Below are 25,832 nucleotides of genomic sequence, written 5' to 3'. Positions count from 1 at the left end.
ACAGGCAAGGGGGGCCGGGGCGCGGGGGGGGGCCCCGGGTGCCCGCCCCCTAAGGCGGGGGGGGGGGCGCGGAGGGAGGGCTCCGGCCTTGCCGGTGCTTCGGCGGGGACGGGCGAGCCCTGCTGTGGGGGCCGTTGTGGAGCTCGATGGCCGGGGGCGGGCTGGGCCTCGCAGCGATCGCCCCGAAATGTCAGATTGGGGCTGGTTTCCGTGGCGGGGCTGCGGCTTCTCCAGGGTTTCTGCCCCGAGGGCCAAGCGGCGGGAGGGGGGGGGGCGAGCAGAGATCCCCAGTCAGGATGCCCGGGGCCGATAAGGGCTATTTCCTTTTCCAGCTATTCAATAGGGCTGTCAAGTGAAGGATTTATACGCTCAGCGTTGGTAGATGATGCAGCTAATTTAATAAAATAGTATTATTCGCCGCCTTCTCCATTCTCAGCCCTTCAGGAGGGGTGACTGGAACTGCTGTTTCACACCCAGCCCTCTCGGGTTCTGGCCTGGCACCTCCTGTGGCACCCGGCAGAAAAAGGCAGGAAAACCTTGTTTTCCAGGACCGATGCCCCTCTGCTCTGCCCTACAGCAGCGAGTTAAAACCTTGCAGTTGTAGTTAAGAACTCAGTTATCACTCCCCCCACAGAGTGAAATACTGGAAAGGTTGGTGAGGCCTGCTGTGAAGCGTCCGTGGAAATGCTCATGTTTTGAAGTCGGGCATCCAGTTGTTTTTTTTTAAATCCTCACGCAAAAGCAAGCAAAGTATTGTAAAAAGTAGTTGTTTATTGCAATGTGGAATTGTGAATTTGAATTTAGGATTTAGAGTGTTGCTTGTTACATTGTAATGGTGAGAGACCCAGTGCTTGTCATCGTGAAACTTAGGTAAAGGAAAACGTGATTTTCTTTCTCTGTACCCTTAAACTCCTGTAATAACTTTGAGGAATTGCTTTTTTGGTTTTTTTTGTTTTCCGTTTTAGCCAATTGCCTTGTGGAAAGTGGCATTATTTCTAACTATAAATCAGTCATCTGTACTGCTATTAAAATCAAATCAGGAATTCCCAAGAAGGGCCTCTTTTCTCAGGTTGCAGCGTTGGCAAGGGCCTGGCTGACCACGAGTTCAATTGCATCGAGCAGTCTTATTGTAGGTACTTATGTGTGCAAGTTATCAAAACCATTGCTTTACTTTTACTTGTTCATACAATTCTGTCAGTATGCTTATAATTAATGTTTTAGCTGTGAAGGCCTGGGAATATCAGTGACGCAGAGTTTGTTGGGAGAGGTCCTAGCTTTTATTAGACCTACTTCCTTATATAACTGGGAAATAATTCAGTTAGGATCCTGTTATATAGAAAAATTCAAAGCTAGTTTAATTGATTGCCCCTCCTAAAGCTTTTTCTGCTTATACTAGTTTATAGAAGCTGTTGGGAGTGCAGGGAATACGATGAAAACGGCGTTGTGAAGATGAGTGAGTGGAGTTTTGCAAAGCTAAAGTCGACTGCAGGAAGTTGATGCAATGGGATTAATGTGGCAGCTGAAATAACATAACAAATGCAGGGTAATGCACATTGTGGAAACTTTTGTAACTTCCCAAAGGTGATGGTGGTTGTAAACAAGCTGTCACCGCTCTGAAACGCTCTTGAAATTATTGCGAGTAGGTCTCTGAAATTGCTGTCTCCTACCAGGCACTGGTCAAAAGGGTAAGAGGTAGGTAAAAACTCTTGGAAAAGGAAATGAGAACTCAAGGGGAATGTTGAGCTGATGTTTGAATCTGAGATGTGAGCACCTTGGGGATTGAGGGCAAATGTAGGCAGAACGGGCGTATCCATTTTGAAAGGGATGTTGTAGAATTAAACAGATGGAGAAGGGCATCATAATAATGAGAAGAGACACCTAATTGATTAATTTCCCTTATACTGAAGTGATATACAACTTTATAGAAATTAAAGCAGTGAGTGATAATGGCCAATAGGCAAAGTATCTACTGTTTGTCATAATTTTTGTGGATATCTGTAGTGCTTCTTTTATTGAGCAGTAGGCGAAAACAGAAGGACATAAAGTCCCACAGATGTATATGCAAATTTTGGAGTGGTGCGTTGCCATAAATACTATATATGCATTTGAAAAACTGCACACGTTTATAGAGGAAGAAAAATGTCTGTTTGTTGTTTCAGTGTGATGGTTACAGTGGCAACTCTGAAGGTACTGCTTATTTGAAGGTGTAAGGGCTCGCTAGGACCAAGATTAGCCTGTTTGTTCTGTTACACATGTTTCTCAGACATAAGTTTTTGGCAGTCTGACTGGGTGTTGGTCTGTAAGAGACTTAATCCAGTAGGACAGTTCTTCTGGGTTTATGAACTCCAAGGGATGTGGTAAGTTGGTGGGGCTGAGTTCAGAGTTTAACTTGGTTTAAGATAATCGGGTGATACTCTCTAGCCTGGCTGTCTTTTACTACTCTGGAGTTCAACTGCTGCCTGTCTGTTTATGTGAGCCCTGGTTCTGTCCTGACAGCAGCTGTACATCAAAATCTGGCTGAGTGCTGGTGGGTGTAAGCTGAGCCCATCTATTCCTCTGTACCATAAAATCACAGTGCCTGTTACAAAATACCCCTCTCCTGACTCTGTTGCAACACTAAAGCTTAAGCCTAGCTTGTAAAAAGATGATTTCTAGTAAATTCTTCCTGTCCAGCTACATGTGTCTCTGTATTCTTCCATACTTTTTGGGTTCAGCTGAGAGTATTGCCTACTGTTCCCAGCACTGCACTTGAGGAAACACAAGACCTATGAATTCCAGTTTGTAGAGATCTTGCTCTAATTTTAATGGGAGAAAAAATAATGGTGGTATAAGGATATTACTTAATTTATTAAGCCCGACTTAAACGCAGGAGCTTTTTACTCTTTTTGATGAAAGTAATGTACTTGCAGTAGATAAGTAGTTATCAAAGTAACCCTCACTTCTAGAAGATGTCTTCTTTGTTTTCTATGGACAAATCTCAAGAGGGTTATGTCTGCACCTTGACCATTTGGAACTCTGGATTTGGGGTCAGACTTCTCATTTCTGAACATGGACCTGACTTGTGGTGACATTCAGCTTAGCATTAGGAAAAAAACCAGTTTCAGTTACCTGCTTCCTACTTTGCCTCATGTTCGTTTCTCCAACTTTTCCCTTTGTCATTGAGGAAATGCTCTGAAACTGAACAAACTTGTTGGTTTGGCTTTTGGGAAACACATTTCTTCTTAGGTGTTTTGTGTAGGGAAAAGTGGCTGTGTGACACCTATTGGTTTTTACAACTGCAGCAAGTCCTGTGCCTTTGCTGTGTTAGATGTGAGACACTTTTGTGCTATAATAAACCTTAGATGGTTTAGCCCTTTTGCTACAGAGGTGTGTGGAGTCCCAGCTCTGTGTTACATGTTGTATGTACAAGTTAACAAATGACCCCTACACCCTCAAAGTGCCTTTGAGATGCCAGTTCTCTTTGTGATGGGGAATGAGTGAATAAAACAGGGCACAGGTGAAGAGGCAGATTTATATAAGGCACGATCATGTTAAGTTTATCACCAGTTACCTACAAGGTGTAGAATCAGGTCATCTTATTAACATTGTCTTTAAAGTCCAACTGAATAGGGTAGACAGAGGTGTTCATCACCAGGTTCTTCTGGAGCTCATGAAGGTGTGTCCAGGCTCTTTATTTATATGCCTCTTGATAGCAGAGCTCAATGCAGAGAGAAGTGTTTTCAGACACTGTAATCCCTTAGTGCTCGTGTCCTTGGTTAAAATTGTGGAATATGCAACTTGTGTAATAACTTTTACCATAAACAGTACAGGCTAGGGGTGCTGGACTTCCTATTTTCAACCTGATTAGGTTGTCAATAACACATTTCATGAGATAATTACAGTATTTTCTGAAAATTTCAACTAAGAGGTTTAACAGAAATAAAAATCGGATGAGTGAGCTGGAATGTTGGTGAAAAATTAATAATCCTGCCTTGATGTAGTTCTCTAAATTGCTTTTCGTGCACCTTAGGAAATGGAATTCTTATTTTGGTCTTCTGCAGAGATAAAACTGGAACTACAAAATGAAATTTATACGGTAGTGTGGACTTCAAACTCATTTTTCTTTCTTGTTTGGGGGTGTTAATGCTCTAGATACTCAAATGCATTGATTTAAAGCACGTTGTTGCAAGTACTGAATTGGCACATCGCTAAAGCAGTGAGAATGATGGCCTGGTAGTTGTCACCTGGGGCAGGGAGATCACTTTCAGGATGTGCCAATACAAATCTCCCTTGATGGCGAAGCTTTCTAAGGTGCTGCTTTTGTAAGGGAAGTGCTGGTCTGAAGAAGGATATTGATGGAGGTTTTCAAGAATAGGTCTTGTGGCTGAATTAGCTTAAATGTTTCCTCCAGACATTCCTCCTTCCAGTGCTGATGTAGTAAAGGAATTTGATGATGACGTGATGTTGGGTGGTACAGGAGAAAGTTGTAGCTCAGCACTTGAAGGGCTGTGTTCTGATGAGGACTGCAGTTCCTCCAAACAGAGTGTTCTTCCCAATGTAAGGTTTTACACCTGGGGTTCATAAGAATTTGGTAAAGTAAGAGCTTGCCAACTGAAAGCTAGAACAATTAGTTCTAACCTCAGGCAGTCGGAGCCATCAGAGCTTGCCAACTGAAAGCTAGAACAATTAGATCTAACCACAGGCAGTCTGAGCCATCAAGGTCACGAAAAGGTAATTCCAGTTCAATTTTCCTAGTAGAGATGGAAATATTACAGTCCCTGTAGACATCAGAGGGAGATCTCACCTGGAGTGATGTGTGGGGTTCTTCTCACTGCATGGAAAGGAAACCGAAAAACTGGTAGGGAAGATGTTTGGGGAAATGGACAGTCTGTTTATAAGGAAATATTGGAGAGGTTGGCTTATTTAGCAAGTAGAACAAAGCTGAGAGAAGATGTGGTTGCTTTCTGTAAATACTCCAGTATAAACACCAATGGGAGAAGAAACTAATAAGCTAATGGACAATGCTGGCACATGAGCACCACCATCAGCTGACCACTAATTTCTTCTGGAAATTAGAAGGCAATTTCTAACCATTAGGAGTGAGTTTCTGGAAGAAAAGCCCAATAGAAGTGTGTGTGCAGGAACAATTAGCTTTAACATGGAAGTTAGATAACATCATTTCCCTCCCAGAAACTGTTTGCTTGGGCTAGTTAGAGTGGGACTTGGGCATCCAGGGTCATTCCTGCTGTATTTCTAGGCTGAGAATATAATACATGGGAACATTGTGTAGTATAAAATATCAAGATGAGGTCATTTGATAAGGAAAGCAAAATTAAAATCAATAATACAGTCTGAGTGACTGTTAAAGTTGTTTCAGTCCATAATTGTATTCTAGGAGTGCTACTTGCTCAGACTGAGAGAAATACAGAAAGTGTGAGGAGTTTTAGGCACCCGCTGACATCGCAAGCTGTTCTTGTGTCCGTGTTCAGGAGGAGCTGCAGTGGCCCAATTAAGCAGAGGAAATAGCTGACATCAAGGAGGAAAGTGTAATATTTTCCCCGTTTAATTGGGACATATTAATCTGGTGCTGGAAACCATTCAGAGCATAAGCAGCATGGGATTCAGACAAGGTAGGGAAAAAAACCTGGCAGAAGAATTAAAATGATAAGTCTATTGTCAAATGACTTAAAGCTGGTCTTTGAAATATGCACCAAACAACAAAAATATGTTTGAAGGGAATAAATACTTAGCAGGTATATGAGGCATCCTGTTGGGAAAAGGAAATTATGTGTGTAGATTTATTTTTCTTGTTTAGAGAAGATTTTGGCTGCTGCCAGAGCTGATGCTGGGTGACAGCAGGACTCAGGTGTGCGAGGGCAGCGGACAACTTTTGCCTCGTAGGGACTTGTTCTTTGTAACATGTCCCAGTGTTTACAAATATGATGTCATCTAAAACTGTGACCCAAACCCGCCAAAATAGTATTGGAGAACTTATTTACCAAGGACAGAGGAAAGCCATGGCAGTTTGGCAGGTGGTGATGATGCAATTAGGTGCTCTGTCCCCCACACTAAGTTTATTAGGCTTGAGCATCTTCCATGCCCGCAGAGCTGTTCAGCTGTGTCAGGGCACCAACACCAACCAGAGCTGACCCGTCACGTAGGAAGACAGGATCCTATTTGCATTCAGCATGGAAATACCTGCACTTGTGATCTTCATAAACAGAAGTGGTTAACGGGGACGCTCTCTGCTTTACGCCGCCGCTGTAGCCTGGCCGGCTGCGTGCTGAGTCAGCTGGCAGAGGAAGCTGCAAAGATGTTTATTTTGATGAAGTATTCTCTACAAGGCCATGTTTGCAGCCAGCGTTTGCTGCAATTTTCATTTTATGGAGGGTGTTTAAAAGGTGCTTCTCTGCCCTTCCAGTCAGAGAAAATGCCATTTGTCAGAATTGTTTTGCATTATTTAAATAGAAGCTGGTGCTCAGAGGGCTGCGGTGTGGTGCAGCAGCAGATGGGAGTGTTTGTGCTGAGACTAAGACTCAGTGGGGGGTTTCTCATGTGATGGAAGCATGTTTGGTGCACTCATTCCTCTGTTGTACCACACAGATTCTTTAACACTGTGTTAACAGCAGTGTCTTAACTGTTAAATGACGTATGTTACTGAGCGAGTATTTCTGCCTTTTCAAAACAAGCATAGTCACAACACTCTTTTTTTCTTTGTCAATTGAGCATACACTCTCTTGTTTTAACTGGCTTTGATTTACTGCTGAACTTTAAGGTTCTTAGTCATTCTTCTGAAGGATCTCACTCGTGTTCTTTTTTCCTCCATTTCCTTCTGTTATACCAGTTCAGTACCTTATCTTCGTTGAGGGTGTAAGATCATCCCGAGAGGCTCCTGTTGGTGTGACTCGGGGGTGGGAATGTGTTTCATCCACTGGCCTGCATCTTGGTAGGGAGTTTTAAGTTACACTGAAACTTGCACCTTCCAACTCAGCATTACAAGGTATTGCAGCCAATCCTCGTGACACTTGTCTTCCTGGAGGAACTGGACTTTAAACCCTCTGTCAATTTCTTGTCAGGCATAGCTGAATCCTTCCAATTAGTTTCCTTGGCACTGGTGCTGTGATGAGTCAAGCTGAGTCGGGGAATGGGGAGTGGAAGATGGTGGTTCTGAGGCCAGCAATACCCCAGCAGCATTTTAGAACAGTTTTTTCAGGCCTAAAGTGGCCAGAGTGGCAGCAGCAGCCAGGGGCTGCAGAGTGTTGTAGCTCAGCTAACATTTCTAAATTGTCCATCAGGGTGATGGTGGTCTTGTGGGGTTTTGGTGGTTTAGTGGTTCTTTTTTCATTCACAAGTTTTTTTGTCCCAGTGGGGAATCTCTCTTCTGCAAAGGTATGAAGAGTGTAAAATGCAGGCAGAGTCTGCTGCCTGCCCCGTGTTTTGGACTTCAGCAAAACAGATTTCAGTTGGATGGTGTGGGTATTTCTTTGTTGTTGTGTTTTTTTAGTGTCCTAACAAGGATGTGAAGTCCAAACTGTCTCTTTGTATATTCTTGCTGGAGGAGGAATGTTGGGCAAAGGAGTCTGTAACACATAAAAGTTGAGTCTTAACGTCTGTTCAAAAATGCTGGTGAATGTGGCAGCTCTGGTTCTCTAGAAATACCAACACTTGGACAGCAGGGCCATGACCAGGGTGGTGGTTTTGCCATTCTTTTCATTCATGCTTCATTCCAGAAAGTAAATGTTTATTGCAGGTGATTGTCAATGTATTATCTGCATCTGGAATCTGATTCTCATGTCATTTTTGTCTTGTAGTTGTACTGATTGGAGACTCTGGAGTAGGCAAGAGTAATCTTCTGTCTCGATTCACTCGCAATGAGTTTAACTTGGAAAGCAAAAGCACCATCGGAGTAGAGTTTGCAACAAGGAGCATTCAAGTGGATGGGAAGACAATAAAGGCTCAGATCTGGGACACAGCAGGGCAGGAGCGATACCGAGCTATAACATCAGCGTAAGTGACAGCTTGTGTGGCTGAAGAGGGTAATTTTGGCCCCTTCCGATTCCTCAGAAACTGCAAACAGGAGGTGTTTGTATTTTATTGTGTAATATCCCCAACCTATGGGGGAAAGGAAGCTTAAAATATTCAGTCCAGAAGCTTGATAGAGTGTGTCCCTGTACAAACTGATTTACTTCTCAGTGCTCTCCTGGTGTGTACCTGGAGGCTTTTCAAGCCTGGAATGCAAGAGCTTTGAGAGACTCATTTCAATGCAAGCGATTGATAAAGTAGTATCAGTGTTCGTGGAGGTTTTATCAGTGGTAACCTAAGACCAGAAAACCCTCCTGTAACAGCAGTAAAAAAAGACTGCTCACTTTGCTTGCTTATTTTATTGGGAAAAAAAAATAAATAGCATAGCAAAAGCTGGATTTAAGTAAAGCTGGGGGTGGGAGTGGGAGAACACAGCCTGTTTCTGTTTGTGAATGCATTACTGTGCCCCTCTCTGCTCTGAAAGGAGACCAGCTGTGGCCTTTTGTAAAGGGAGTAGATCAGGTTGACTTTTTTATGATCCAGTGAGTCATTCTAAAGTCTCTCTATCACTAAGGGCTGTGCCCGTACTGCACCCACAGTGATGGGTGGGGGAGACTTTTTAGGAGTGGATCAGAGCTTGAAGGTCACAATAGGTCCCCACAGATTCCAGAGCTTCATTTCTGGGGTGCAGGGTTCTCCCCACAAGCCTGGGGCTTGGCTTACCCCCTACACTCTGTGCTGTCACAGCTGCTCTGGGGGTCCTGTGCCACAACCCTAGTCTGGCTTCAAATCCCACGTACCCTGCTTCTGGGTATTTTTTCATACATCTGTCTTAGTTAGCTATTTCCCATTATTGCACAGTAACTTGTCACTTTGAATCATGTTCCTTGCTGGTTCTCCTAACACATCTCTTCCCCCACAGGTACTATCGTGGAGCTGTAGGGGCACTATTGGTGTATGACATTGCCAAGCACCTCACTTACGAGAACGTGGAGCGATGGTTGAAAGAGCTGCGAGACCACGCTGACAGCAATATTGTAATCATGCTCGTGGGGAACAAGAGCGACTTGCGCCACCTGAGAGCAGTCCCTACAGATGAGGCCAAAGCTTTTGCAGGTTGGTGAACTCAAAAATCATTTCCTAACTCTGTCTGGGGATCTGCCTACCTGGTCTTAGATACGGGAGTGTGCTGGTAGGAGGAAAGAGAGTGCTGCTGGTGATGTCCCTCAGTGTCACATACTGGTGTCTCCCTCTCTTTAATTCAGTCAAAATAGAAGCCTTCATGCTGATGTGGTTTCAAGAATGAGCCAGACACACTTGAAAATTTTAAACTGCATTTATTCTCTTGCCTATGCATTGCTTTTCTTGCAGAAACTGCCTACGGCTTTAGGTTTGCATTTCTTATATGGTGGTAGCTTTGCACCTGGGTACTGCCTTCTTTGTACCAACTGATCTGGAGCGCTACGCAGATGCCTGCAGCTCAACAGATTCTCATTAAACCAGCTTTCTGACTTGTTACATAATTAAGATCTGTGAAAAATAATTCTAATTTCTGTAAATCTTGCCTTGTTTTAGGCCAAATTTCTTTCATCCAGGAGTGCAGCTGGGTTTCTTATGTTAAGGCTTGCTGTCTCTGCATTTGCCAGATTTATGGCCAGTGAGGATCCCTGCCTGCAGGCAGAGGACTGTCATTCCCTGATAGGGCTAGCCCTCTTAAATAACTGCCATGACATACCAGCAGGTGGGAGGTGGAGAAATTTGATGAGGTTAAAGAAAATCCAAGGAAGCTTCCTCACACAATTCTTGAAAGTGCAACAAATTCTCACTTTCAGTGATGCAGGAAGGTGTGCCTCAAAGTAACACAGCACTGGATTGATCCCTGTGCTTGAGGATGAGTGTAAATTCACATAAGGGGGGAAAAACCCTCAGTTTTTTATATTTGATACCTGTGCGTCTCATCAGGAGCACCACAAATATACCCTGGTAGAGAAGTTCTTCCAGATGGGAGACAGATATATGAGGTACCCCTCTAACTATAGCGTTTCTGTCCACACAGAGAAAAATGGTTTGTCATTTATCGAGACGTCTGCTTTAGACTCGACAAATGTGGAAGCAGCTTTCCAGACTATTCTGACAGGTGAGTCATCTCGTGCTTTGTGTTTCAAGGGGGAAGGGCAGAAGGCTGCTCAGATACAATGCAAATGGGCATTTCTTTGACTATACAGCATTTAAAATTTTGCTATTTAATCGTTCTTCTCAGCCATAAGATTTGGAGTCCAGTTTCAAAGTGTCACAGTTGAAAGGCCAGCCTTGAGCTCAGGAATGAATCCTTCTTCACTTTGATCGGCCCCAGGTTTCTGGTCAGCCTGGTTTATGTTTCAGTTTCCCCTTTGTGTATGATGTAAGGAGTGTCCATGGGAGAGAACTATTCCATGCAAGCATCAAGTTAAAACAGCCATTGTTTATCAGAGGAGAAGTCAAATCTAGTTTGTTTCCATCTTAAATGGTCACCATAGAGGATGCCAAGGGAAAAGGGAAGAAAGTAAAGCTCCTTCCTTTGAACAGTGCTGGTAGGCTGAGACGTGGTGACTCCTGAGCTGCCAGGTAGTCACTGTTAGTGCATTTAATAGTCCTGGCTGAACTTTTGGCCTCTGTGACGTGATGGCAGCGAGTGCTGCATTTTTTTAATGCTCTCTGGATAAAGTACTTCCTTTATGTTTAAACCCTTTTTTAGATAAGCAGAACTTAAGAATCTGAGACATTCAACTGCTGCTACTTGGGGGACCATAACTTAAGCATGGCTTATAGAGGCTAGGGTAGGAATTCCCTAATTGGTGTGGAAATCACTAGCTGTCATGGGACTTTTGTATTGCTGTGTGTCCCATCAGCTGTAGGCAGGGCACAGTGGGACAACAGTGGCATGTGTGATTTTTTTTTTTTGAGCTTTTGTCAGTCCCAGCTTTGGCAAATGCCTCTCCAAATCTCTAGGCTGGGTCTTCTAAACATCTGAGAGACTCCTCTCTTTTGTTATGTCTCTCCATTCTAGGTGTGCTGGGGAGTCTCTCTGTTTTCTCTGTGTGCCTCCAATGTGTTTCCCAGTTGCAAATTTAAATTCCCTTCTTCCCAGTGTAGCATGTGCCAGGCTACACGATCTGGTTGGTATGAGCAGTGGCCCCACTTCTAAGCTATGTGTTTCTGTTAATCGAATCTCATTGCTGTGATGTTGGCAACTAGTTGGTTTTGAATCTAATTTAATCATTCTTTTAAAACCATACTACAAAGTACTTGTTAGCTATACTGGAACATGCACAAGGAGGAGGCAGCTAGGAAAATATTTACTGTAATAAAAGTATAAATTCTGTAGCATTTTTTTTGAGTTGTTTGAAATGCTTTATGAACACTCTAGCAGTGAAGAGAGAGAGTTATTAGCCTTCTGGAGTATTAGCTGTCTGTGTTCATCTCTTTCTTGTCTTATCCTTTGTTGTAAGAGGCCTCTGATGGGTTCTGGTTCTGTTGTGTGTGTTTTACAGTGGGTTCCTCAGCAGTAGTGCTCCTGTCCATATACTAGCAAAAAGGTGTGTCCATGTTAGATGAATCAACAGTGGTGGGGATGCTTGTCTTTTCACTGCTCCATGCAATGCCAGGACTAGCACTTGAGTTTATTTCCTCTTCAGCTGAACCACGTGGTTTCCTTTTAACTTCGGTGTAGTCATTTGGTTGTAATTCAACCTTGCATAAATTAAAAAAAGAGAGAAGTTGTGTTAGCTTACACATTTACTTCCTACATGACTAACTACTTATGCCATCAGAGGGTGGATGGCAAAGGAGTGGCTGAATGTGATGGTATCTGGGATACCTGCTGGATTACCTGGTCTCTTCACCTACCTAAAGACAGTCCTGTCAAAAATGCTCATGAATTTGGGCATGGATTTTTCAGGAGAAAGACTTTTTTTTTTTATTGTTTACTTGTAACTGCTAAACCTTAAACTTCTTCCTTTGTGCATGTGTCCTTGTTAGCCCCTCTCCTCTCAGGAGCACCTAGACTGAGCTTTGAGGTCAGATTCTGGCCGACAGTACTGTGTGTAATGTGGAACAGCCTGCTGGCTGTGCTTTCAGTTTTCAGTAGAGATCAGGGCTCTCAGACAAAGGTTAGTTAATTAACTTCCATCCTCATTCGGCACCAGCAGCAGTAAAACAGAACTGGAAATTTATCAGACGTTGTTTATCCCCTCCCAAGGTGGCTGTCAGAGCCAATATAAACTGGTCACTGCCCCCATCTCCTGTTGGACCCTTCTGTTCTCTAACAGTGACTGCTGACGAGGTGGGAAGTTTCCTGTGTGCCCTGGGCTGCTGCATTGTTTCCCCAGCGCTGTGTGACGCTCAGACCATCCCCTGCTGTTGCCATGGGGAAGCAGTTCACCTCTTGGGCATGGGCGAGGTTGTTTCTTTATCTCTCCTCTCATGCTTCAAACAGTACCTTTTATTCCAGAAGTTAGTTTGGATTCTAATTCTCAGAGGGGTTGTTTGGTTTTGGTTTTTTTTTTTTTTTTCTGGTTTAGTTTTTCTGTAAGGGAGAGCAGTGTGTAATGGGAAAACAAGTGATTAAAACGTGCCCTCGGTGGACTCTGACAGATTGTTGAGGCTGTTGCTTTTCCACAAATTTCAGTGTTCCCTGCGTGTTGCTCTGACGGTGTTTTGGGTAAAGAGCTCTTGGGTTTGTGGACAGGATCCTTGTTCAGGAGGGCTTGGTTCAACTCTGCTGGAAGAAGCACTTCTGCTGATTAGGGGGCATGTGGCTCACTCCAGACGGGAGCTCCTGTTTCAGGGAGATAAAGATGAAGTAAATAATGCATTAGCAGCAGGTTGGCTCCATCTCGGCTGTGACTGGCATGCTAAGGACCTGTGCTCTGCCAATAAACTTCTCGATAACACTTCACAGCTGGCTTTTTCTGTTAATGGTTTGCTTTGAAGGAAAGAGGGGAGCAGTCATCTGAGGAATGTGGTTTTCAGAACTGACCCTGCGGAGTCGTGGAGAGTCTGTGTTTGGCAAGGCTGCCTCCCAGCGCAGTGCCTGCGGGTGGAACGCTGCTGTCCTTTGAAGGAGGAGGCTGGTGAAGCCACCAGGCTTTGCCACGGGCTGGGAGCGGAGGTGGCTGACAGAAGGGGCAGGGCATGCTGCCACACCAGCTCTGCCAGTCTTTGCAGTGCTGGGAGCTGCACCGCAGAGACAGCCCAGCCTGCTCCTCATGCTTTTCACACAGCTCCTTAGATCTCTCCTGAACAGGGTGTCCTGGCTAAGGTCTGTAGCAAAACTCCTTTCTTCTCCAGCCCTGCTGAAGCTGGTCTGGTTGGGACAGTGATGGAAACTCATAAGTGCTGGGAGCTGCACCGCAGAGACAGCCCAGCCTGCTCCTCATGCTTTTCACACAGCTCCTTAGATCTCTCCTGAACAGGGTGTCCTGACTAAGGTCTGGTCTGGTTGGGTCAGTGATGGAAACCCATAAGAGTACTTTCCTTGGAGGTGCAAACCATCTACCCTACTCTACAAAGTCCTCCCCTACACCATGTCCCTCAGCACTGCATCTAAACGGCCCTTAAACACAGCCAACACAGTACTTTCCTTGGAGGTGCAGGGTCTGTGTTGAGCTTAACCACACCTCGATTCTCAGCTTAAGCCACTTTGAATGGATGGCTTTGGGCATGGGAAATAGGAATCCATTTTAGTTAGTGCAGCCTGAGTGAGCATGTGATCTGCTGTTACAGGTGGAAGAAAGGGGAGGAAGCTATTCTTTCCCCTCCCTATATTATAGAGGATTTTTAGAGGGGAGTATATCTTAAACCTAATGGGCTTCCTGTCCTGCTGAGGATTCCAAATAAGGTTTTGGGGACTTTTTCCTTCTGTGGCTTAGAGTAATGGTCCCTATCCAAATTCTTCTGTTACGAGATGTCTAGATGTCAAGGGCTGATTGTTGTGCACACAAAGCTGCTTTGTATCATCTGCCAAATAGGAGAGAGACCGGTATTATGATCCTAGCTACCCTGAGCATTCACAGCAGGATAAAGCATCCTTAAAGTAAACCGGTCTGCCTCTGGTCCCTGCCCAGCTCTATGCTGTCTCTGTTCCCATACCCTGTTCTGCAGTTTCATCTCTAAGGAATCCCATCTCCAAGGAAACAACATCACAGAGCATTAACGTCAAAAAATGTAGGGATTTCCTCTCTTGTTAGCTCTGTACACCTAAAAATGAATGAAACACTAGTGCAGGCTGAGCAGACAAGGACGGGACAAGCCCCTCCTGGGCAGCAGTGTCACTTTTTCCCAGCCCTCTTACAGTGCAAGGCCTGTCTCACACAGTTAGCAATTATGCAGTGATGCATTCTGCTGAATGTGCTCTTAATAAGGTCTCATTCAGTTACTGAGCAGAGCATAAAGTGTAGTGTCTTCATTAAAAAGCACATGTCTTCATTAGCCTGGCGTTCCTCGCTGCAGACCGGTTTCAGTGTAGGCTTTGCCGCTGGGCATTTTGCCCCAGTGAGAGCAGGTTGAAGCTGTTCCCACCCCCCCTTTCACACCAGCACAGCTGTGTGTGGTGAAAGGCTGTTGCAGCTCAGCCAGGGAAGGGCAGGTTTTAGCCATTTAGGCTCTCATCTAGGGCGGTCCGTGGTGGCTGCACAAAGGTTTGCACCGTGGAGGAGGGAAAAACCGCAGTGAGCAACGAATTTGTGGCTACTGCAAGTTAATTCAAGCAGCGCAGTGGCTAAATGTCCTTGCAGGACTGCCAGGGAGGCTGTGGAAGTGGGGGCCATGGAAATAATGCTCCTGGAGACAGAAGGGATAGACCCCTTATCAGCAGAGGAATTGATGCTGTTAAGATTGTTTTTAAGGCTTTGGAGATCTTTGCTGTGAGATGTGTTATCCAGAGGACACCCTGGTTGCCAGTCCTTGCTTGGGGAAGGAAGTGTGTGACAGCTCACATTAGGGACAGATATGAACTTATTCAGAAAGTTCTGTGGAAAACTGAGAATTGCTGCTGCTGAAGGTCCTCCTAGAGAGTTTCCAGTAATGAAGGTGGCAAGAGCCTTCTCCCATTGGGTAGGAAGGGGCAGCTCGGGGTAACCTTAACCTGGCTCTCTGCCCTCAGCTGGGGCAGGGCAGGGGAGCAGAAAACTTGTCCCAAAGAATGGGGAGCAGCTCTCTCCCAGCTCTGCTCCTCCCACCCTGCTGGAGCTGGAGTGGCTGCCACAGGGCCAGCCTGATCTTTATCTGCACAGTCCCGCAGGGGGTTGCTGCTGCCTTTAAAGATCTGCTTTCAGGGGATTCATTTAACTTGTGAAGTCGCTTATGCGTCAGACTGTTGGAAAGACGAGTGAACTCAAGAAAGGGAGAAACTGGAGCATCCTTTCACGTGTGCAGCTTTTGTTTGGTTGCCTCAGTGACTTGATCTGTAACTGAACGTGTACATGAAATCCACTTTTCTGAACACTTTATCCCTCTCTCAGTCTGGGCTGTCAGTTTGGAGCCCAACGGGCAGATTCTTTCAAGGCGCCACTTGCAAAGGTTAATGTCACTTGTACATTCCACAGATAGAGCGCAGCATCTACGTAAGACATTTTTATTTTGCCAGCAGCCCCACGGATGCCTGCAGCCCTGCTTTTACTTCTCCTCTGTTTGTGTTGGCAGCTTAAATCAGCGCAGGCTTATTGCATCAAGGGCAAGGTTTTCCAGCCTTGTTTGTCAGGGACCCTTTTTAGCTCTTAAATGCCATCCCTTCCCATTGTCGTAACAGCAGGTGCTTAACTGTGTGATCAGCCCTTGGCAGCAGAGAGGACTCTCTGCTCAAGGTTGTTGGATTTCCAGCACTGAAATGATGTCAGGGTGTGCACTGAGCAGCTCATTAAAATTGTGAACAAAGGCTACTCAGTAATGACAAAGTTCTGGTGGAAAAGACGTGGATTGGGGTCAGGCGAGGTGCCTGCTTGGACAGCCATTAGCCAGCTGATAAGGGACTTCAGACCTGCAAAAGAACTTGGACCTTGGCTTTGGTTTGCCATAATTGTTTGTAAGCTGAGCTCTTCCCTGCTTTGCTGGGTGGAGGAGTGAAGTGCAGACACCTTCACCTTCTGCAGCCTGTGTTTATCTGAAACCTTCAACAGGACAATGAGCTGGACCCTGCAAATTGTGTGTGGGCATCAGTGGCTCCTCTCAGGGGCTCTGCTGCCCCGCAGCACTGGTGTCTGTGCTGCCAGCGTGCTTTTCTGTTGGGCAAAGTAGAAGACATTGTCATTTCAGGGTTGGCTTTTCGCTGAATCTTGAAACACATTCAAACTTATATTAAACTGAGGTTTAGCAAGCTTTTTTTTTTTTTTTTTTTAACCTTGAAAATAACATGATGAACTTTGTCATCAATTAACACCCTCTGTTTTTTTTTTTTTTTTTTTTTTAACTTTAATGCTTTAAGATTTTGCAAGCAAGTTCCCCATGTTCTATTTTTGGTATCCTCTATTTCCTTTCTGGGGGTGAAGTGCTACACATGCCGTACTCGTTGTTCCTGTGCAGCTGAAGTAAGGTCTCCTGTAGCTACTCGGAGTTTACGTTCAACACGGGCCATCGGCCACTAACAAATCCCAGGGAACCGGGCAAGGCTTTCAGTGCAGGTGTGTGGTGTCCCCCACTTGGCAGCGTGCTGGGAAAGGCACAGGAGTTTAACCCATCCTCTCTGATTTATGCTGGAATTTCTTCATCTGGAGTCCATATTTCTTCTCTAGTTTTGAAGTTTAGCTGCGCTAACACAGCAGGTTTTGTAAAGGGTTTGTGTTCTGCTTAAGGGGCCGAGTCCCCCCTTCTGGGCTCTGATATTCAGCCTTTTCTGAAGATTTGAAACCACTTGGATGATAGGCAAGCTATTGGAGGTGATTTACATGCTGAGAAGAAATTGCCCTTGCAGAGGCAGAGACAGAAATTTTGAGTGGTTCTTTTTAATCCTTCTGTTACCTGTGGTTACATCAGCAAGCATGCAGCTACTGTCCTTGGAGCCCTAGGAGCCATCAGGAGGAGTTGATGGGGCACATACTTTCTGATTGCTAGCAAAAAAAAAAAAAAGGTGAATTCTGTCCATTTGCTAACTCTTATTTCAAGGAAGGAAAAATGGTTGTTAAAAAATTAATTTCTTTTGCAAAAAATATAAATATTTTATGTTCTGAATATGGAAAGCATCACGATTGAACTCCTTGTGAACCCTTCTGCTCATTACCTCCGTATTTCCAAAAGTATGGGAAATCTTTGTGTATTTTATGCCTGGTTTCCCCCAGCCTTACCTTGCTGAGGGTGTGTTGCCGGTGTGTGCGTAATGACTGGCTCTTTCTCATCTTCCAGAGATCTATCGTATTGTTTCCCAGAAGCAAATGTCCGACAGACGTGAAAATGATATGTCTCCAAGCAACAACGTGGTTCCCATTCACGTCCCTCCAACCACTGAAAACAAACCAAAGATGCAGTGCTGTCAGAATATATAGAATTGTTCATTCTTTCCTGAAAAGGCTGTGTATATTCCCCAGGTCCAAGATTTAAATATATTTGTAATTCTCGTGGTTACTTTCTCGTGTTTAGTTACTGCTTATTCCTTCTGAATTTCTCCATGTCTTAAACACTTTGATTTCAGTGTTTATAAATCTATTGCTTCTATGTGGCTGCAGTATTTTCCCAAACACCGACTCGTCGGTTTTGGTTCGGTGAATTGTTTGGAACTTGAACTGGTCTCTTTCCAACAGGATGCCCGCTAGTCAGAGCACAGACACCTTTAGTGAGCGCTTGAAGATGTTATTCTGCTCCTCACGAAACAATTACTGTCAGGTTAACTAGGAAAATATCTCTGGGCAGGATTTCCTTGTCTTAAGGTGTTGCATACTGCATCTAAAGCTTGACGAAATGCCCGTTGCTCTGAAGTGCAATTTTAATGTAAGTTAAATGTTTTTGGCTACATCTTCAGATTGTCAAGTTAAGGGTTGTTTTTTTTTTAATAGAATATTATGGGGGAGAAAAAAATTTCTCGTGAACAAGCAGTGGGGTTCCTGCTACCTGTGAATGAGAATGAGCTTTTGTGGTTTGGCCCCTGCTGCAGAGGAGGTTGTGATGTGAGGCCGAGCTGCTGGGAGGCTGCCGGGGGATGCTGGTGGGACTCCATCTGAGGTGCCTCTAGTGAAGAAAGCAAAAGCACGAGGTGTGACAACTGATGAAGGGTCACTCAAACCCCGGAACTTGCAGCATGATTTTGTGCTGCCTGAGGCTTGGCCTCCACAGTGCTGGTGGTATCAGGATTTGAGGATGCCTTTTTTCCTTCGTGGCACACAGACCTGAAGGGTGTTGTCACGTATTGCATATCACATTTATTAATACTTGCCACATATATTAATATATATCCAAGTGCTTGAGTTGATGAACCAACAACTTCCGCCACCTGGTCTTAGTTTTCGATTCTGTTTCATCTGGCATTTTTAAATTATTCCAGTGGTTTGTTATGTGTGTTCTTTAACAAAAACATCTGGAGTAGTTTTCTTACTGGATGCCTTCCTTCTGTGGCCTGTCGCTCAGTGCGAATCCTCGCTCCATCAGCTCCTTCAGGGATCCATGAACCGTGCCTTCCGTCACGCGTGTCGCTCAGTACGTGCTATTCCCAACGCGTCGTTAACACTGAGGTTTGGAGGCTATAGGCACTGAGTTTCTACAGTATTTAAAAGAACTGTTTGTTGGATAAATAAATGCCTGCAGTTATTTATACGATTAGAGGGAAGTAATTGATTCTAGGGGACGTTTCTCAAACTCTGATATGACCCACTGGGAGTACCCAGATGGGGGGTAGGCACTACCAGCTGCGTTCGTACCCAACCTTTCTGTCTGGCGGTGCTCATGATGTGTAAGGCACACGGAAGGCATTGCTGTAGTCGGTCACTTGGTTTTTTTGTTGTTTCTTTGGTTGTTTGTTTTTTTAAATCCATTTCTCCTCCTGGTATGAGTTCTGAAGATGCTATTTTGATCTGTTTGTAAATTACTTTGTATTTTATGCATGTACTGTACCTTGATTCATTATTTTTTTAGATTGATTTAAAATATAATCATCCATGATTCTAATAAAGAATTACAGGGGACGACTCAGTATGGTGTTGGGTGGACTTTTTGGGAGATCTGGGATTTGACCTGGAGGTTCTTTTACTTACTGGAAGCCAGTGAGCTTGTTGGAACAGGTTGTGAGAAGGTGCTGAAGTGGAAGTGCCCCCGCAAAGGGAACCGAAAGGGTCGTGTAAGGCAGTTGCTGCCTTTCTCAGACCAGGCTTGTGGCTCGTTGGGGCTGAGGCAGGTCGTAGCTGTGGCAATTCGGCAGCTTCAGGAGGCTTTTACACTCTGGAAAGTCTGGGTTTGCTCTAGTCAAACCCCTCAATGCCTTTTACAGACATGGGGTTTTTTTCCCCCCATCACCAACAGTAAGAAAATCCAGTGGGACAGCAAACTGCTGGAAAGGATTTAAGCTTTTTTAATCCCGTGTTGGTGTCCTGCAGAAGAAGTGGGGTGCAGGAGCCAGTGTGTGTTGTGTGCAGTGTCCCTGCAGGCAGCAGTCACCCCCAGAGCGCGTGGGGCAGCGCCGGGGGCTCTGGGGACAAGGACAATTTTGGGCCTTTAAGCATTGCAGGAGAGTCTGAGGTGTAGGGCTGGGGCCGTGGGAGCTGTTCTCACTATGCTTTCTCCACCCAGACTGGAGCATATTTTGGAATTAACCAAATTACCAAAGCAGCCAAGTTCTAAATTCGTCAACTGGAAATGCAGGATGAGTTTCACTTGGCTTCCTGTTCTGATTCACGTCAGCAGCAGCTCCACTCAGCTGCCACCTCAGCTCTGGGTTTCGCATGGTTTTACGCAAGATGCTTCCTTCTGCGGCAACAAACGCAACCCCTGGGAGGGCACAGTCCCCTCTGTGTGTGTGTGTGTGTGTGTGTGTGTGCATGGGGCTCTTCCCTCGCCTCCCAACAACCAGAGCTGGGGTTAGGTCCTGGGCTGCTGCTTGTGCTGGTAAACAAAGTAAAAACTCCTTTTGCGTCATCCCTGTCCTGTCCCCCCCCCTCAACTTTGATAATACTAAAACAGGCCTTAGAAATGCTTTGCAAAAACTGATTTTGTACTTCTGAAGTGCTTATGACTTGGGACATAAGCTGGCTGCTGCTTGTGCTGGTAAACAAAGTAAAAACTCTTTTTGTGTTGTTCCCGTCCCCCCCCAACTTTGATAATACTAAAACAGGCCTTAGAAATGCTTTGCAAAAACTGATTTTGTACTTCTGGAGTGCTTGTGACTTGGGACATAAAAGTTTCACCCAATAGTTTGTAAGGCCTTCATGAGCTTCTAGAGCAAAATCCAGTGGTATGTACGGAGATGTCACTTCTTACCTATCAAAGCCCTTGCCTCGTGTCCTGTGGCTTTTGTGCTGCTTTTTCCTGCCCTGGCAGCGATGCCGGCCGGCCCCGGGCTGGGTGACACTCCTGGGACAAGAAGGTGTTTAACAAAGTGCTTTGGGAGAGACACTGCAGGGCCTTATTCCACCTGAACAGGCCCCAGCCACACGTTGTCCCCCTTCAGCTGCCGATTAATCATCCTCTTCTGTACCCAGCATCACTTCTGCACTGAAGTGTCTCTTCTCTGATTATTAACAGATGCTGCTTTTGGGCTCCAAAATGAGCTTTCTGAGTTTCTGGGAACTCTGTATAACGCTGCAAAATTGGCTTTACTCGCCAAAAGCTTTTGCTGTCATTTGCATATTTGAAAGTTTCAATCTTAACAATTACGGAGCTGTTTGGTGAGCACCGGCGGTTCTTGTGTTTGATGAGAGTTGAGCTTCTGACTCTTGAGCAGAAAGGATGTGGAGTTGTTCTGATTTAAAGACATTTTTATTAAGCTAGAATTACTTTTTCTATCAGTTCCAACCTGATGAATTTCCAGTCTTAATTAGCTTATTGAGTGTGGCTTGTGAAATAAGGAGATTACATGCTGGCCTTTAGTTAACAAGATTTTTAGAAATATGAAGCACAAATACTGGAAAAGCTTCAACGTGTAGCAGTCTGCTGCCTCGCCGGGGAGTCACTCGTTCTGAAGGTGTTTCTGCTCCAAATCTCTGCTCCTGCTTTATCGATGAGGCTGCCTGGGGCCGCTGTGGAACCTGCCACGTGTCCTGCCTCCTCACTGCCGGGCACAGCAGGGTGGCCCGTGTCCTCCAGTGCCCGTGGAAAGGCACAACCACGACACACACTGAGAAGCACTCGCCCCAGGTTGCTCTTTGTGGGTGCACGGGAGCATCCCCAGCTGGGTTTGTGCATCGCCGGGGTCTCTCGCTCAGGTTGAACTGCTGGGGGACCGGAGCTACCGCAGGAGCTGTGAGACAGATCCCTACAGAGCCAGGTATGTTTGGTTTTAAAGCTGGGCCTTGCTCAAAATTAACTCCAAATTGCAGTCTGAGTTACAGATTTGTGTTTTCTGAGAAATTCTACAACCTCTGGCCTGTAAGCCTGATGCCTGTGTGGATTTTTCCTTGGGGGGGCAGCCCCTTCCTGACCAGCCCCATCACCTGGAGAATTCGGACCTGAACACGGGGCTGCAACTTTTAGGCTGCAAATGAGGAGGTTTGAGAAATACACACTGAGAGAAATTCCATTTATTTTGTACAAGGTAGAATACCTTTGCACAGTGAACAAATATATTACAAATCTGTCTTGCCTTAAAAAAGTATTGCCATTTTGGTGCCTATATCCTAAGCTAATGCTAATATACAAGAAGGTACTTTTTTGTTGGTTTTCTTTGTTTGTTTTTTTGTGGGGGTTTTTTTTCTTTTTTTTTTTCTGTTAAGCTCTATGCACATCCTTGCATTTGGTTTGAAAATTCAGCTTTGAAAAAAAAACAAACCCAAAACCAACTGAGCACATCTGTGCTCTCTGGAGTCTCATCACAAACTTTACAGCGACACTCACACCGACGTCGGTCCGGGCGGCAGCTGAGGATGCTTGTGCTGGGTGTCAAGGTAGGTCTCTAACAAGAGGATTCCTTATCCAGCTGCCTTTCTCTTGATGTTTTTGAGGTAAGTCTTTCACATACGTAAAATATTATTTGTACTGGCCCTACAAAGTCATTGCCTGCTTGCATCTCAAATAAGGCTTTCCTGGAAAATAAAATTGCTATTGCTGATGGGTCGTTGCCCCCATGCAGACATGCAGCATTCACAGAACTACGTAGGCATCGTCCTGCCGTTGCCCCCATGCAGACATGCAGCATTCACGGAACTACGTAGGCATCGTCCTGCAACACGAGCATCTGGAGCCCTGGGGGGGTGTCTCTGGGCTCAGCTGTCTCACCCCAAAACGCTTGGTTTGCACAGAGGGGTTCAGAGCCAACCAGACACCACCCCCCCACCCCCAGCAGGGTCCTGGCTCCTCCAGCAGCGCGTCACTGGGGCTCCCCACACCCTGATGGGAGCCCCAGGTGCCACAGGGGCTGCCAGTGGCTTGGTACCACCCTGCCAGGGGCTTCCATCCCCAAGGTGAGGGTTGAGCCCATCTGTGGGGACACAGGCTGAGCCCCCCCAGGCTGCTCCGAGCGATCCGACGCCGGCTGTGACTGGGAGCTGGGATGGAGCTGCTGCCACCCAGCTGGACGGGCTCCTCTTACCAGTGCCCTCCACCAGCAGGTTATGGGAGGGATCATGCTTTGAGCAAACTGATTGGTGCTGGTTTTGGTCTCTTCTACTTCCATCAGACTGGCGAATGTGCAACAGAATTATTTTCTTTTTTTTATATATATTTAAGAGGCAATCCACTTGCTACTTCCACGTTTGCCTAATAAACTTACATACTTAGAATCAATACTAGTTCATGCTCAAAATCTACAAGGAACTGCTTAACGGCAAGTATTCTACTTTCTAGGTCAATAAAGATTACAAAAAAAAAACTAGTAATCATGGTGGCTTAGTCCAAAGCTTTACCGTGGGCCAACCCCTTGGTAATTACTTCACAAAGCGCTGCTGAAAAAGAAAAAATCCAGTTTCAGCTCAATTTAATGACATTTCAAGGTAGGATCATCAATGGATAAAGTTGCACTACATGGTAATGCACGTCAAATTAAAGGGTGTCCTCGATGGCGCGTGGTTCAGCGGAGCATGATGAGATGGTTTGTAAAGATGCTCTCAGGAAGGTGCCGTGTCTCAGCTGTAGGAAAGGAAACCAAACCAGGGGTTACCTGCCCCAAGGTGCATCAGTTTACACCCTCTGACAAATCTGGTGGGTTTATCTAATAAAATAGAAGCTGTATAAGGAAAATCAAAGCCCATCTGTGCCAATCCAAGTATTTTATAGCTTGTTAAAAGTGTGGTGAGCTGGGAGTGAGACTCTTTGTTGAATCTCAAGTCATTAGCAAAGATCAGTGGACATTTGCCAAGATGTTACATTTTTAAAAACTGCACAGAATGTGTCTGTGTTAATATTCCTCAACTCAGATACCCTGGTCCTGAATATAAAGATGAACAATTCAGTGCTAATTACCAAGCATGATCAAGCACAGGTTGCACGGGGTGATGGCAGTAAATGAGGTTTCCAGACAGTGAAATGACAAGCTTCCCTGCTTTCGGTCAGAAAAAATGTCCATTTCCATGACAAAGATGTAAAATATATTCCAGTGTATTCCTAGTCACCTTGTTCCTAACAATAAAAGGTTCCTTGATGCAGTTGGCAGAAATGTACATCTCTAAGTCCTTCTACTTAGCATGTTTTTGTGTTTTATTTTACAGCAAAGCCAGGGTTAGAACACACACCACGGAGAGTTTTTGCCTGGAGCAAGTAAGACACCTTCTTGGGGTGACGGACTCCAGTCACACGTGGAGGAGGTTCTCCTTAGTTCCTGTTACCCATATAAAAATGTTTTTATAAATAACATCATGCAGCAGCAGTTGGCCCAAGCTGATGTGTTACGTTAGGTCCTTGTGTAAGACAGCCTGAAGTCCCGTCAGCGTCCTGCAGCGCAGAAAAGGATTGTCTTCTCTTTTTGCTTCCTCAGAGTCTGTGTTGGCAGCACCCTGCAGCAGGGAAGTTCATCCCTTTAAGACTGCTTGTCCCAAGAGGGCCCGTGCGTCGGGCTGTGCCTTACGGGGAGGAGGTCGTAGTGACTAGGAATGTGGCTGTTCCTAGGCAGGTCGTATGGATTTTGGAGGTAACTGGCACTCCGACCGCGGGCGTCTTGGACCACGCTGACAGTGGGCTCTGGGGAAGCAAGGAAAAGCAGGTTATGGTAAGTAGTGGTGCTCCCAGAGTGACTTACTCTGCTCGTGTATTTTGTCACAATCCCAGAACATCAGCTTCCCAAAGCAGCTCTTCCCCTCGCAGCTTTACTGGGGGCAGACCAGGGAGAAAACCACCAAACGGATCCAAGGGCAGGCAGTTCCCAAAGCCCTGCAGATAATGTCTTCAAATGATCAACACCTCCACGCTGTTAAAATCTTGCAGTAGTTTAAAACAAAACCATAGCAAACTGCAGCTCTCCTGCACCTGGGCTGGAGGAGCAGTTTGGTGCTCTACCATGCTCACATCCACCAACACCTGGGACTTAGCTCCCCAAACCAACACACTAATGCTGAGCTTCTCCCAGCCAGCACCTCCCTGCACCCTGCCAAGTCCATGTGTCTGGAAAAGAAGGAAAATCAGCATCTCTAATAAAAACACCCACTGGGTTGGACTCAACCTTCTGCCACCCGCCCCCACTTACCAACTTCATAGATGTTTTTATTGGCTGTGGATGAAGTTGGCATTTCTGAATATGGGGACTCTCTGTGACCAGGTGATTTCATTTCCACGTAGCTGCTCTCGGAGTGTTTGCATGTTAAAATGGGGGGGTCTTTAATGGTGGCGTATGGGTTTTCACTGCTGTTGAGGGAACAAGTGCTGGAGCTGCACACAGATTCTTTCATATAATCTGCAAAACAAGAAGGGAGTGGGTGCGTTAGAGTTGTTAGCGTGCTTGGGTTAATTACAACTGAACCTCTGCAGGAAGTGGGGGAGGGGGGAAAGGGGATGACAAGGGGGCAAAGGGGTAAGGAAGATCCTTGAAGCATCCAGCACAGACACCCGACGCTTGTGCTCTGGGTGTGTCCAGACCATTGCATCCACAACTCACTACCAGGAAAGAAAGAAAAACCTGCTTGATACCGAAGGTTTTCCTGTAAAAGGTTCTAGTTGTCATTTACTGCAATGTTTAATCGGAGGTGGCAATCCTTTCCCTTCCTCCCCCCTAAATCCTAAGGAGCTACATTTGAATCCTGCCCCACCGCAGCCCCGTGGTGGCAGATGGGCTCTGCAGGCAGGACCTTCTGCTGATACTTGTCCTGCTGGGCCAGCTAGAGGGCTAGTGTCCTGGGGGCTTTGGTCAACATCAAATGCCGTATGTTTGAAAGCAAAACATTTCCAGCAGGTGAAGAACTGCAGCAGTGCAGCGTGTGTCCCCCGAGAGCTCCCATTTCTGGGGCCATCCAGCACCAGGAGAAACCCACTTCTTCACATTCCCTCTGCCGTTAAGACTGGGAGGAGGCTGCTCCTGCTGGTGGGGAGCGCTTGGGTTTCCGCAGGGGGGGGGAGGACAAGCCTCCATCTGAGCCTCACTTTTGCTCTGCTTTGTTATTTTTTTCCCCATTGCTGTAGAAATCTACTGCTCCTCTCCTCCAGGCTGGAGAAAACTGGAGATGGTGACGGAGGAGGCGCTACGTGGGGAGAACAAGGTTGGCGTGAGAGCTGTAACCACCGGTCTCCCCTGTCGGTCACCC

At 45.7% G+C, this 25,832-nt stretch overlaps 2 protein-coding genes across 2 annotated transcripts in view; one reads left to right on the top strand and one right to left on the bottom strand.

Annotated features, from left to right (window-relative positions):
* Window positions 1-19,149, top strand: part of RAB11A (RAB11A, member RAS oncogene family) — a 19,478-nt gene extending 329 nt beyond the window's left edge. Inside the window, exons 2-5 of the mRNA XM_014946116.1 lie at window positions 7,791-7,986; window positions 8,924-9,117; window positions 10,058-10,138; window positions 17,374-19,149. Coding sequence (XP_014801602.1) covers window positions 7,791-7,986; window positions 8,924-9,117; window positions 10,058-10,138; window positions 17,374-17,513 — 611 coding nt within the window. The 3' untranslated portion in view covers window positions 17,514-19,149. The remainder of the gene's footprint in view (window positions 1-7,790; window positions 7,987-8,923; window positions 9,118-10,057; window positions 10,139-17,373) is intronic.
* Window positions 19,150-22,298: 3,149 nt separating this feature from the next.
* Window positions 22,299-25,832, bottom strand: part of MEGF11 (multiple EGF-like-domains 11) — a 291,887-nt gene continuing 288,353 nt past the window's right edge. The window contains exons 25-26 of the mRNA XM_014946132.1: window positions 24,782-24,988; window positions 22,299-24,279 (exon numbers count right to left, since the gene is read on the bottom strand). Of these exons, the coding sequence (XP_014801618.1) occupies window positions 24,119-24,279; window positions 24,782-24,988 (368 nt within the window). The 3' untranslated portion in view covers window positions 22,299-24,118. The remainder of the gene's footprint in view (window positions 24,280-24,781; window positions 24,989-25,832) is intronic.

Source organism: Calidris pugnax, unplaced genomic scaffold, assembly GCF_001431845.1.
Source record: "Calidris pugnax isolate Ruff unplaced genomic scaffold, ASM143184v1 scaffold134, whole genome shotgun sequence".
Lineage (NCBI taxonomy): Eukaryota > Metazoa > Chordata > Aves > Charadriiformes > Scolopacidae > Calidris > Calidris pugnax.
The sequence above is the reverse complement of the archived record's forward strand: the minus strand, read 5'-3'. Positions and strand labels throughout refer to the sequence as shown.